The sequence below is a fragment of the Mus pahari genome, chromosome 14, assembly GCF_900095145.1.
Source record: "Mus pahari chromosome 14, PAHARI_EIJ_v1.1, whole genome shotgun sequence".
Lineage (NCBI taxonomy): Eukaryota > Metazoa > Chordata > Mammalia > Rodentia > Muridae > Mus > Mus pahari.
This window is the reverse complement of record NC_034603.1, coordinates 45280996-45295631: the sequence shown is the minus strand read 5'-3', so window position 1 is coordinate 45295631 and position 14636 is coordinate 45280996. Positions and strand designations below refer to the sequence as shown.

Sequence of the window (14636 nt, the reverse complement as noted above, 5' to 3'; positions counted from 1 at the left end):
CACAGCAATCATTGACCTAGTAATCTTTTGTTGTTTAAAATTTGCCCACAGTTACTCAAAGAGTGTGTGGATTTTGTTTTGTTTTGTTTTTGACACAGGGTTTTGTGGATCTGGCAAGCCCTGAGCTAACTTTGTAGACCACATGAGTGTCCTTCCTGAGTGCTGGCATCAAAGGTGTGTGCCGCCACTCTTGGCTTATTGTCAGATTAAAAACCAACTTTGTGTTTGTGTATGTATGTGTGTATTTGTGTGTACCTGCCTTAGCATAAGTGCATGCACCTTGTGCTTGTAGATGCCTGGCAAAGCCAGATGAGCATCTTTTCCCTTGGAGCTTAAGTTATAGGCAGTTTTGAGGCACTTGATGTGATTGCTGGGAACTGAATTTAGATCTTTTGAAAGAGCAGCAAGTGTTCTTAACTGCAGAGCCATCTCTTAGCCCCCCCCAGAAGCCACCAATGCTATGATTGTCTAAGTAGTCTCCTAGTGGTAGTTAATGTGTATTAAAAAAAAAATTCTCACATTGTCAGTGTTCTGGGTATTTAAGCCCAATTCTCTTTAGATAGGTGTGATGGCACATATCTGTAATTCTAGCACCGGGGAAGCTGAGGTAAGAGGCCCAGGCAGAATCTCAGAGAGTTCAAGGCCAGACTGAGTTATACAACCAAATGCTAATAGTACTGATATGATAGTTAATGTATATAGCTCTTTAACAATAGTGGTATTTATATCAATGTAGGATTTTATACTTTTACAGTGTTTCTCTCATATCTATCTATCTATCTATCTATGCAAAAAGGAAAGGGAAGGACATGCTGCTCCTAGGTATGTTGAAGGAGAGTGTTTATTATAGATATGTGGAAGAGCATAGCCAGAAGCAGTCATATTTGGGAGTCCAGAGTGGTCATGACCCTGAACCGTGTGGAGAGATGGGGAGAGGGAGGGAAAAGAGAAGAGGGATCCAAATACAACAGCCAAAGGGAGTATGCATGAATGTGGAAGTCAGAGGAGAAAATAAACCATCTCAAAAAGATCAAAGACAAAGTATCATATAGTCCAGGCTGGTTTCAATGTTTACTCCTTCTGGATCATTCTGTCTCTTGTTCTTGAGTTACTGGTAAAATTACAGGTATGTGTACCTGGCTATATTCTTATTGTTCAGATTTTCATGAAATGATCAAAGTTAGCATTAAGTAATGGTATTTTATATTTTTAAAGATTTATTTATTATGTGTACAGCATTCTGCCTACATATACATCTGCAGGCCAGAAAAGGGTACCAGATCTCATTATAAATGGTTGTGAGCCATTATGAGGTTGCTCCAAATTGAACTCAGGACACCAGTGCTCTTTACCTATTTTAAACCAGATTAAGTTTGTACTATTAAATGTGAAGAAATTTACCATTGCATAATCTTGTAATTTTCAAATGTAAGAAGGCAAAAGAGAATGGAAAAAGAAAATGAAAGGAAGCCTATGTTTTGTGTGTGTATAAATAATATGTAAACACACAGCACCACTTTCTAGCTCTTGCATAGCATGTTAAAAGTTTGAGATTTAGTTCAAAACATTTTTCTCCATAATCTGTCTTGCAAGGTTGGAGTATAAAGAATAAGTTTTGATACAGATTTATAGGGATATTGGTAAAAATGAAAGGAGGGAAGCAGAGAGAGAGAGACAGAGAGAAAGGAGAGGATAATGGAGGGAGAGAGGGAGACACTGAACATATGGAAGGATTCAGATGATAACAGCTATATTTTAACGTGTTAATCACATGAATTAAATTTATGAGAAACCAGTTGTCTATGTTAAACTTAGACTAGACTTTCTTCTGCATGTTGTTGTTTTTTTTTTTTTTTTTTTNGAGACAGGGTTTCTCTGTGTAGCCCTGGCTGTCCTGGAACTCACTTTGTAGACCAGGCTGGTCTCGAACTCAGAAATCCGCCTGCCTCTGCCTCTTCTGGTGGGATTAAAGGTGTGCGCTACCATGCCCAGTTTATGTTCTTCTTTTTAAATTTTAGTTTGCATGTACGAAAGATAAGAGATTGATACACAAATCAGTCTAAGCGTGTGTTTGCTGTGACACATGTGAAGGTCAGAGGCCAACTGCTTCTCCTACTTTGTGTTACATCTTAGAAGCTTCTGTATGTGACTTTTTCTAAGTTCCTAGGATTGAACTGTGGTCTTCAGACTTGAGGAGGAGCAAACCCCTTTACCTGAGCTATTTCACCTGCTCCCATTCTCCATTTCTTTGAGATATAGTGTCTGAATTTTTGTGTGTGTGTATTTTCTTATACATAAACATCAATAATAAAAGAAATTCCTGTTGTAAAAAGATACCTTCTGGGCTGGCGAGACGGCTCAGCGGTTAGGAGCACTGACTGCTCTTCCGGAGGTCTTGAGTTCAAATCCCAGCAACCACATGGTGGCTCACAACCATCTGTAACGAGATCTGACTCCCTCTTCTGGAGTGTCTGAAGGCAGCTACAGTGTACTTACATATAATAAAGCTTAAAAAAAAAAAAAAAAAAAAGAATATACCTCAGGAGCCGGGCGTGGTGGCAGTGTACGCCTTTAATCCTGGCACTAGGGAGGCAGAGGCAGGCGAATTTCTGAGTTCGCGGCCAGCCTGGTCTACAAGGTGAGTTCTAGGACAGCCAGGGCTACACAGAGAAACCCTGTCTTGAAAAACAAAAAAAAAAAAAAAAGAATATCTCAGGGGAATTGGAGAGGTGGCTCAGTGGTTAAGAGCCCTGACTATTCAGTTCCCACCACACATAGGCCAGCTTTGCAATTGGAACTCTAGTTCCTGGGAATCCAACATCCTCACACATACATGCATGTAGGCAAAACACCAGTACATACAAAATAAATAAAAAATATTTCTCAGTATGTAGCCATGGCTGGCCTGGAATGCACAAGAGATCTGTCTGCCACTGCTTCCTAAGTGTTGGGATTAAAGGTGTGCGCTGTCATATTCTTTTAATAGGCTCTTAATCGTCTCTTCTGCTTGCTTTGTCACAATTGGGTAATTTAAGCAGTAGCAAGCCTCCTAAGTTTTGTTTCTCTTTCTCTTTCTCTTTCTCTCTCTCTCTCTCTCTCTCTCTCTGCTTGCTTTGTCACAATTGGGTAATTTAAGCAGTAGCAAGCCTCCTAAGTTTTGTTTCTCTCTCTCTCTCTCTCTCTCTCTCTCTCTCTCTCTCTCTCTCTCTCTCTTTTTTTTTTTGGTTTTTTCGAGACAGGGTTTCTCTGCGTAGCACTGGCTGTTCTGGAACTCACTCTGTAGACCAGGTTGGCCTCAAACTCAGAAATCCGCCTGCCTCTGCCTTCTGAGTGCTGGGTTTAAAGGCGTGCGCCACCACTGCCCGGCTAGCCTCCTAAGTTTTAAGAGATGTGGCTAACATTTAAATGATTGGTGTTGTAGAAGGCTTTGCTTTTAAAGTGCCACAGGTGATTGTGATGAGCTAATGCAATAGAAGATTACACTATTTTTAATGTTCTAGATAATGTTGTGGATAATGCTTGCAGATGATCTTTTAATTATTCTTAGCAACTCTTAACTTTTCTTTTTCCCCCCTCTCTTATTTTCCTAGTTTATGCCAGCATTCATTCATACAGATGAACCAAGCATTGGGCTAGCAGTATAAAATTAGAATCAGACCGCTGACTGCTCAGCAGGATGCCATCAACTAACAGAGCAGGCAGTCTAAAGGACCCTGAAATTGCAGAGCTCTTCTTCAAAGAAGATCCGGAAAAGCTCTTTACAGATCTCAGAGAAATCGGCCATGGGAGCTTTGGAGCAGTATATTTTGTGAGTTAAAGGCTTAATACCTGGGATCTTGGCGTCAAAACTGGTAAAGAGATGAGAAATTTGCTGAGTTGCTGATCTTACACTGCTTTTTACACTATATATGTCAACCATGCATTATGCAAGCAATGACTTTTTGCAGCTGACATCAGTTGGATGTCCTCATATTCAATTCCATTTCAAAACTACCTAGAGATACTGCCATCTAGGCCCAGTCCCATGGAAATTCCTCCCACTTTGAGATGCCAATTGAAAGCTCTAGGTTGTACTTCCATTAACTATGGAATTGAGGTCCTCCAGCCCATTCCATGGGTGTAACTAAGTTTTAAAGCATTAAGTAAAACACATTAAAGATTTTATTTTAAATAATATAGTCAAAAGATCCATATACTGAAGTGCAGAAGTGCAGAACCCTGCTTGACACAGGAGCTTCTGTCTACATGGAATAAGCTATGCCAATTTCTTGGCCACTTAGTGTGTTCTCATCTTCCTCACAGATTCCTAGTCCTCTGAGATTGTTATTTGTTACAAATAATTTGTTCGTTGTGATTTTAAGTTATCGGCTATTGATTAACTTAACCTTCAGCTACTTTCCTTACTTTTAAGGTGAGAATTGGGTGCATAGTGCTAGTTCCAATTCTCTGGCACAGGATTGGTTTCCCTGAGAGCCATCCTTCCCACCGATCCTGTATTATCTAGATACTTTCCTCATAATACCTCAGGTTTGGGTGAAAGAAGTTCACTATAAATATAATAAGCTCTTTTATCATACTGTCTGTATTCTGGAGGTTGCTTGCATCGAAGTACAAAATTCTAAATATTTTACCAAGATAGGAGTTTAGGGAAATAAATATATACCATCCTGAATATATCTTTTGGCAACATTTGTGTTAGTTATTCTGTTGGGGTAAATCTCCAACCCCAGTAAGCCCATGCAAAGAGCATACAACTCAATTATAATATGATAAACAACACACCTAGATTGGGCAAATGTATCACCATACTACTATATTCCCCAGCTATGAAATTCCTTGGTACTTGTGGTTCCTCCAGGCTACGTGCTACTGCTCCACCTTCCTTCCCCCTCTTTTTTTTTTTTTTTTTTTTGGTTTATTTTACGTATATGTGTATTTTGTAGCCTGCTTTAGACACAACAGAAGAGGGCCTCAGATCCCATTACAGATGGTTGTGAGCCACCATGTGGTTGCTGGGAATTAAACTCAGGACCTCTGAAGAGCAGTCAGTGCCCTTAAGCCATCTCTCCAACCTCCACCTCTTCCCTTTTAGTCCTCCTTTCTCTCCTCTGTCTCCTCTTCCTTTTTCCCCTTCTCCCTCTCCAAAACCCACCCTTTCCTTACACTGCCCAATCACACGCCCTAGCCTTTATTTGACCAGTTAAGGTGGGGAGCAGGTTCACACGAAGTTGCCTGAGTCACCTGTGATTGATCTAACTCTTCTTCCAAAGCAAACAGCACCAGGTCCATTCACAACATGATTCTATAGACACTGCAATGACTCCGAAATGCAGTCTTCCTTGGAGAACTGTCATTTTAATAGAACAGTCTTTGCTTTGCTGCTTTACTCTAGCCTCCTTACTTTCCCATAGCCTGCTTGCTTAAATCACCCTCAGAAAGCTTCAGGACCCTCATTCTGTAATACAGAATGATATTTTAAAGTCAACAATATGACCATTCTTTTGAGTTTTCCTTCTTTGTACACATTAATAATTTGTATGTTTTGTCTCCTCTCCTTTTTCTCTATTACCAGTTCATTTTAAAGACTAAACTTATCGAACTGTCTGAAGGAAAAGACACAATTTAAAACTTACCTGTATTGTTTTCATTTACATCCACTTACTCATTACTCCCACTTCTCATCCTCGAAACTGAAGCTAATACTGAATCTTATCATTTAATACTTTAGTTAAAATACTTCCCATGTTCTGCGGGCACAGTTTTGTTTTTTTGAGGTGGGGTAACAAAACTAGCATACATTTCACTTTCCTTCTTTATAGTTTCACAAATAGAAATCTTGTTCTTACTGGAGATTTTTACCAACATCAACTGAGCTTCTTGTTGTTGCTGTTATTTTTGAGACAAGGTCTCTTTATATAGCCCTGGCTGTCCTGGAACTCTATGTAGTCCAGGCTGACTTTGAACTCACAGAGATCACTTGCTTCTGCTTTCTTCTGAGTGCTGAGAGTAAAAGATTACCACAGTACCTGGCTACCATACTTTTTCTTAATACATTGAGAATATTTTTAAATATTCATTTATTTTTTTTAAAGTGTGTGCATGTACACATTTGTGCCTTCATGAGTTCATGTGTTCAGTGTGCACCCACATGTCAATGCAAGCTAGAAAACGTCATCAGATCCTCTGAAACTGGAGTTCTACTTAGTTGTAAGCCCTCTGATGTGGGTGCTAGGAATTAAACCAGTTTTTTATGATAGTAATAAGAGCTCTTATCCAGTGATTTGCCTCTCCAGACCCCAGGATATAATTTACATTATCAAATTTTTTTCCTTTTCTAGTGTGTGTGTGTGTGTGTGTGTGTNTGTGTGTGTGTGTGTGTGCGCAGTTTTTAATTATGTGTTGACAAGGATATCCATCAGCATGTTGAGAGTTACCTAGAGCTTGGTGTTATGGTTATTCTTATTAACCAGCATGCTGTAGTGATCCTGTGTCCTTTCAGAGTTGAAATTTTAGGCTGGCCATTAAATCTGCTCAGTATTTTTGTTGGTTTTCTAGGGATCCATACTCTGCTCCTCTCTCCACTCCTTATAATTTCTTGTGTTGTAGGCGCTATAACCAGTAAGCTGTCTCCCCAGCCCTTATTGGTACATTGTTGTTGAGACAGGTTTTCTTCATGTAGCCCTGGCCACCCTGGAAGTTCAGTATAGATCAGGCTGGGCTTGAACTCCTAGAGATCTGCCTGCTTCTCTCTCTCAGATGCTAAGATTAAAAGCATGTACCACCATGCCTGGCTTATTTTCATATTTTTTCCTCAAAGGAAAAAATTTTCTCTTTGGCATATCAGGATTGCTGTTTTCTTATGCCTCTTATGTTTTCATACTGTTATTATGTAAATTAATGATTGTTTAAACATAAGGACTTAGATAACCATGACAAATCATCAAGATGCTACTAAGTCACATATGGGTAGGCAGGGTATGCATCACAGATATGTTGGACAGAAGAATGATACATGTCCTAGCCAGGTGGAAAATACTACTACGAATGCCATATAATTTCACTTTTTTTTTTAAAGAAATATTTATTTTATGTGGGTACACTGCTGCTGTTTTTAGACACACCAGAAGAGGGCATCTTTGGAATAGCAACAAATGTTTTTTTGTTTTGTTTTGTTTTTTTTACCTTTTTTTTTTTTTAAAGATTTATTTATTTATTATATGTAAGTTCATTGTACCTGTCTTCAGACACTCCAGAAGAGGGTGTCAGATCTTGTTAGGGATGGTTATGAGCCACCATGTGGTTGCTGGGATTTGAACTCTGGACCTTCGGAAGAGCAGTTGGGTGCTCTTACCCACTAAGCCATCTCACCAGCCCGCAACAAATGTTTTTAACTACTGAACTATCTCTCTCCCTAATCTTAGGTATATGGCTTTATATTTTAAATAGACTTCTGTCTAGAATATTTAAAGAACTCTTAGAACTCAATAATAAAGATTCATAGTTTAGAAAATGAGTATTAGAAATATTTGGTTTAAAATAAAACGTGTTCAGTATCATTAGTCATGAACTTTGAAATGTTTTATTAAGTATAACCACAAAGTTCATATATGGTTCCTTTTAAATTAGATGTCCAGATAGGCAAAGCTCCAGGCATAGAACAGCAGGTGTATTGTTGCTTAGAGAAGGTAAAATAGGAGGATAAGTAAATATGGTATAGGGGATAAGCCAGCCATAGTTATAAACACCTCAGTGTCAGTATTCAGGAAACTGATGTAGGAACATTTCAAGTAGGAGTCCAGTATAGGATATATTAGTGAATTTAAGGCTAGCCTGCATATATATTTTTAAAGACTAAAAAAAAAAAAGGAAAATAATAAAAAAAAATACACTCCAAGCCTTATAGATGTGATTTGTTCTGTTTAAGACTTACTTTTCTAATTTTGGTTTTTTAAATGTTGGCTTTCCTTACAGTAGGGATGATTTGGAAGTAATCTTTTCTAAACTTTCAGCCTTTAAGTTTATATGTGGTGGCACATGCCGTTGATTCCAGCACTCAGGAGGCAGAGGCAGATAGATCTCTGAGATTGAGGCTAACCAGGTCTACATAGCTAGCTACATAGCAAACTACAGACAAGGCTACATAGAGAAGCCTGGTCTTAAAACAAGTAAGACAAAATTATGAAATGTTTACCCAGTATCAAATTCTGCGTTTATATTTTATCCTGCTAATACCTTTCATTCCTTTCAGGGTAAGCAATACTTCTTTACATTTATTCACTTTGTTGAGGAAGGACCTTGGAAGTCAGAGGACAACTTGTAGAAGTCTGTTTTCTCTTTCCTTGTTTTGGGTATCAGGGATTAAATTCAGGTTACCATGTTTGGTGGTGAATGACTTCATCTACTGAGCCATATCTGCATCCCCATGTGCTATAAAATTTAGTTTTTATTTTATTTATTTATTTATTATATGTAAGTACACTGTAGCTGTCTTCAGATGCACCAGAAGAGGGCGCCGGATCTTGTTATGGATGGTTGTAAGCCACCATGTGGTTGCTGGGATTTGAACTTGGGAAGAGCAGTCGGTGCTCTTAACCACTGAGCCATCTCTCCAGCCCCCTAGTTTAAGTTTAGAGTATTTCTGTTTTATTTATAAATTAAATTGGTGTATAACTTTAATAGGTTTTAGTTGTAGGTTCATATTGCATTCTTTTTTTTTTTTTTTTTTTTGGTTTTTCAAGACAGGGTTTCTCTGTATAGCCCTGGCTGTCCTGGAACTCACTTTGTAGACCAGGCTAACTAATAGTTTTAAAGTAATTCATATATTTATATATATGTATATATGAATAAATCCAATGATGACCCCCCTTCCCACTCCCCCCACCTCCCCATCTCCCTCCATGTGTGTGTTCAGGTGCATCTTTATGTGTAAAGACCAGAGATCTACTTCAGGAGCAGATCACCTTGTTTTGTTTTATCCATTTTTATTTTCTGAGTATGGGTGTGTTGCTTGCATGCATTTATGTACACCATCATGTATGTGGAAGCGGAAGAAATGTGAATCTCACAGAACTGGAGTTACAGGTGGTTGTTAGTTGCCATTTTGGTTGCTGGAAATTGAACTCCAGCCCCAAGCACTCTTAACCATTAAGGCATCTCTCTAGCCCTCTAGCCCTGTTTGTTACCTTACAGAATGACTTTTGTATGTGCAAGAGCAGCTGACAGTTACTTAACCAAAGTTTGTAGTGAATTTTTTTATTAACTATAGTTCTGAATTGTAATTAGATCCTTAAGACTCCTGTTTAATTTCCTTTGACTCACATCTTCCCTAAATCTTTTGCTGCTAAAGGTAATTTTGATGTTTTTTTTAACTAGTTATATGTACCATTATATTTAAAGAAATAATGTCTCAGACATTATTAATGTCTGTTAGTTTCTGCTTTATAATGGTTCTTTATTTCTTTTTCTTTTTAAGGCACGAGATGTGCGTACTAATGAAGTGGTGGCCATCAAGAAGATGTCTTATAGTGGAAAGCAGTCTACTGAGGTAGGTTAAGTGTGTACATGTTTTTAGCATATTAGGAAAATATACTGTTGGATGTGTTTGTTGCTTTGTTTATTTTAGAGACAGAATTTTTCTGTGTAGCCCTGGGTGTCCTGGAATTTCACTTTGAAGACCAGGCTGGCCTTTGGCCTAGAACTCAGAGTTCCATCTAATCTTGCCTCTTTAGTACTGAGATTAAAGGCATGTGCCACCACTCCCCAGATAGATGAGTTTTAAAGCAAGAAAGAGGATAGGATAGGTAGGGAGGGAGGTTGAATGTGGGTTTAGGGTTGGGGTTAATATAATCAAAATACATTTTATGAAATGTTCAAGAAATTAATAAATTAATTTAAACTAATAATTTTAAAGTAATCATATTTAAAGAAAATAGAAATGTTGGACTTCTGAGGGGAATAATATCCATGTGTTATAATATAATTGTCAATTTGCTTGATATAATTTAAGATTTATTTTTATTTTATGTACAAGAGTGTTTGCCTGTATGTATGTATACCTTGTATGCACCTGGTGCCTTTGAAGGCCAGAAAAAGGTAGATCTCCTACAATTGCAGTTAAAGATAGTTAGGAGTGCCGGGCGTGGTGGCGCTCGCCTTTAATCCCAGCACCCAGGAGGCAGAGGCAGGCAGATTTCTGAGTTCAAGGCCAGCCTGGTCTACAAAGTGAGTTCCAGGACAGCCAGGGCTATACAGAGAAACCCTGTCTTGAAAAAACAAAAAAAAACAAAACCAAAAAGATAGTTATGAGCTGCCATGTGTGTACTAAGATTTGAACTCAGATTTTCTGGAAGAGCAATAAGTGCTTTTAATTTCAGAGAGCCTTTGGTTTTAAAACTTAGTAGAACCCATTGATTATGTATGTCTATTATTAAACTGAAGTTTGTCCTTAAATATTTTTTGTTGTAGTAAATAACAAGCTGAGTACAATTCATTTAAACTTTATTTTGGCATTTCACATATAGATCATAAAGTTGTATGTTCTAATCTTTTTTTAATTGTAATTAGTTTTTTCTTAGGCATTGTTATCAACTGTTCATAATTCTTCCTCCTGTTCTTTTGTTTTCCTCCCTCCACATAGAAATGGCAAGATATTATTAAGGAAGTCAAGTTTCTACAAAGAATAAAACATCCCAACAGTATAGAATACAAAGGCTGCTATTTACGTGAACACACAGCATGGGTTCGTATTTATTCTCTTCTTGGTATAAATCAGTTGTTTTTGGTTTAGCATAACTTAACTCAAAATGTCTCAGACTAATTATATGAAGACATGCACGTACACCTGAAATGTTAGTTCATCCTGGGAGAGAAGGAACTGTATTTCTACAGCTCTTAACAGATAAGAGAAACTTTTAAGACTTTTCTCCAGAGTTCATTCTTATCTTCAGGAATACCAACTGAACATCTTAAGAGTAGTACCATTACTTGAGAATGAAAGTGAACATATCTTTTTGAAATAAATGTGTTAGTATATTTAAGTACAAAGATCCTGGTGACGTTTTGATACATCCTGGTGAAATTTGGGATGACAGCATTCCTTGGCTAAAAAGGAGAGAATTATGACTTGTATTATAAGAAATAGATTAATTATAGGTGTAGCTATATAATTATAAATGTATTTATATAGGAAAGTATATATACAATACACAGCTTGTAAGTGGTTTCATGTTAACATATTAAAAGACAAATTGGCTTACAATTTTTGGATAGTTTTAAGATGTGATCTTGCTATGTAGCCTAGGCTGTCCTGGGACTCACTGTATGCAGGCTATGCTGGCATTAGATTTTCTGCCTTTGCATCGCAATTACTTGGAATATTGGCATGTGTCATCATGCCTCTTTCGCTTAATTTTATGTAATTTTAACAAACTACTCAATATACAACCTACTGTAAAAAGTAGATGCTAGCTGGGCAGTAGTGGCACATGCCTTTAATCCCAGCACTTGGGAGGCAGAGGCAGGTGGATTTCTGAGTTCGAGGCCAGCCTGGTCTACACTGAGTTCCAGGACAGCCAGGGCTACACAGAGAAACCCTGTCTCAAACAAACAAACAAAATGATAGCTAGTTTGTTTTCCTTTAGAATGAGACTGTCTTCTTGACTTCATATGTTTCTCTAAGAGATAAGTATTTGAAATATATTTTAATGTATTTATATTTTTTCTTCCTGTACAGCTTGTAATGGAATATTGTTTAGGATCTGCTTCAGATTTATTAGAAGGTAAGCTACTACTATTATTGTCATTATTATAAAATATTAACAATATTTAACATAATATTATATAACATTATAACATAGTACTATCATAATAATATTAACAGTATTATGAAAAAATATTGCTAATATTTTTTACTTTTTTTTTTTTTTTTTTCGAAGACAGGGTTTCTCTGTATAGCTCTGGCTGTCCTGGAACTTATTCTGTAGACCAGGCTGGCCTCGAACTCAGAAATTCGCCTGCCTCTGCCTCCCAAGTGCTGGGATTAAAGGCGTGGGCCACCATGCCCGGCTTATTTTTTACTTTGAAGCCAGGCTGTATAAGCAGATCTCTTGAATTTGAGGCGAACCTTTTCTACAATGCAAGTTCCAAGACATCCAGGCCTGCACAGAAACCTGCCTCAAAAATGGCAAAAATAAATAAGTAAATAAAAAAAAATTAAATTTGAGACTGGTTCTAGGGCTACACAAAGAAACCCTGTCTCAAAAATAACCTAAAAGTAAAGATAGATAGATAGATATAAATTAATTTTGAGACAGGTTCTCTCTATATTAACTTGGATTCCCTGAAACTCATTATGTAAACCCAGCTGGCCTTCAACACACAGAATACCGTCTTGTGTATCCTGCCACTATCTCTGGTTCTAGGTATTGTTTACTAAAGTATTAGAAAAAATAATAATTCAGTTAGGTTATTTAAACAATATTAATACTAAATAAATATAAATTTTTTCAGAAAGTACAAAATCCCTAGCCTTTTCCATTTTCTTCACATGAAATTTGGTATGCTTAAAAAGTAGACAAATTTTCTCTCATTGAAACTTTGTATCCATTTTTCTGAAATTTTTTGTCATTCAGTTTGATCTGTTATTGTTAAAAAGAATTAAAAATAAAGGGGACTATCTTGTTACTTTCTGTTACAGTCATCAAGTTAATTGTTCAATATTGTTAATCTTAGAGGAACATTTGGCTGATTAGTACATATTAACACTTGTCATAAATGTATACTAGTTATAAAGTTTAATGGCCTTGTTTTATCACCATGGAAACAGTCTTGGTAAATGTCTGCTTTTTAAAAAGTAACCCTTGTATGGGTTAGAAAGAGCTCAGTGACTAAGCCATTGCTGCACAAACATTAGGACCTGAGATCATATCCTCAGAACTTAAGTAAAGTTAGGCATGGTGGTGTGCTTCAGTAATTCCAGTGCTCCACAGGGAGATAGAAGTCAAGAAAAGAGGCTTGTGGACTAGCTAGCCTGGCATATATAGAAAAGCAAATACCAAAGAGATTCTACTTCAAACAAGGTAAGAGGTAAGGGTTAGTCTTGTTCTTTGACCATACATACACACTGGTGCACACACATACATGCACACATACTATACAAATCAATAACAATATGTCAATTTTAATATTCAAATATATGTTTAAAACCAAGATTTTTTTTGTATTTATTTTTTATGGATATGTGCTTGTGTGTATTATGTGCATGTATACCACAGTGTATGTGTAGAAGCCAGAGGGTAATTTCAAGGAGTTGGTTCTCTCCTTCCACTATGTAGGTTCAGGGCATTCAACTCTTATCCTGAAGCTTGCAATTTACCCACTAACCCATCTTTATATAATTTTAAAACAAATATTCTGTGTGATTATTTTCAAATACATTTCTACTTCCAGTTCATAAAAAGCCATTACAAGAAGTGGAAATAGCAGCAATTACACATGGTGCTCTCCAGGGACTAGCTTATTTACATTCTCATACCATGATCCATAGGTAAGTGACTCAAAACTTAGCATATATTGACAACCAAATGGATTGTTGAATTTATCACTTTTACAGAGTTGAATGTCTTTGATGTTTTTGTTTACTTTAGCCAAATAGTATATATATAATATATATAGTAAATTATTTAGATTGTTCATATATTAGAAAGAACACAGTATATACTTGATCTGTTTAGAATAATTGTTTCTTTTTCCTGTGTGTGTTGTTATATTTCCAAAAGCACATGTATTTTATGGAACTTAACTGTAGAGATAACTACTCGTTTGCAAACTGGAAGGGATATTCAGGATCATAAAGTTTGTCTCCTTTTACAATTAGTGCTCTAATTTGTGACTATAATTTCTTTATGATTGCAAGGCCAAATAGATTAGAGCTTGACTTTAATGGATCTTTTTTCCTGATAACTAATAATGACAGATATGTTTCATTGATTCCATGACATGGACCAAAACCTTTTTAATTCTGAACATAAACCCCTAATCATTTTGATAAAATTATATTGTCATTAGAGTTAAGTCGTTCTATAATCTACTTTTAGTTTTGTCTGTTTCACATAGATACTAGCATTTTAAAAATAGTGTATGTGATCTAGGCAGTAAACATTAAATTAGGCAGTCATTTTGAGTTAATGGATTATCATTATTTTTAGATGAGGGTAAGTGAAACCCAAGAGAAATCCCTATAGTAGCAAGTGAGGCAGTGGCCGAATTGGAATTAGAATGTATTTTCTTATCTCCCAAGTACCACCTGTGAATCCCCAACACCACACACACAATCACAGGGAGAAACTACTTTCCCACTTATAAAGAAAAAAACACAAAGTGTATTATACTTAGTATTACATGTATGAGAATTTTTAAGTCTCGTAAATGCTTTTTCTCTTTTAAGTTTTATAAAGTGAAATAGAGGGCTGATGAGATGGCTCAGTGGTTGAGAACACTGGTTGCTTTTTCAGAGGTCCTGAGTTCAGTTCCCAGCAACTACAGACTGATTTCCAGAGTGGTTGTACAAGCTTGCAATCCCACCAGCAATGGAGGAGTGTTCCTCTTTCTCCACATCCTCACCAGCATCTGCTGTCACC

At 36.8% G+C, this 14636-nt stretch overlaps 1 protein-coding gene across 2 annotated transcripts in view; it reads left to right on the top strand.

Annotated features, from left to right (window-relative positions):
• Taok1 (TAO kinase 1) overlaps positions 1 to 14636 on the top strand; it is a 91776-nt gene that overhangs the window by 32777 nt on the left and 44363 nt on the right. For both annotated transcript variants that reach the window (XM_021213125.2, XM_029546656.1), the window contains 5 exons: positions 3591 to 3808; positions 9473 to 9544; positions 10637 to 10738; positions 11732 to 11777; positions 13447 to 13543. In XM_021213125.2, coding sequence (XP_021068784.1) covers positions 3677 to 3808; positions 9473 to 9544; positions 10637 to 10738; positions 11732 to 11777; positions 13447 to 13543 — 449 coding nt within the window. In that variant the 5' untranslated portion in view covers positions 3591 to 3676. The remainder of the gene's footprint in view (positions 1 to 3590; positions 3809 to 9472; positions 9545 to 10636; positions 10739 to 11731; positions 11778 to 13446; positions 13544 to 14636) is intronic.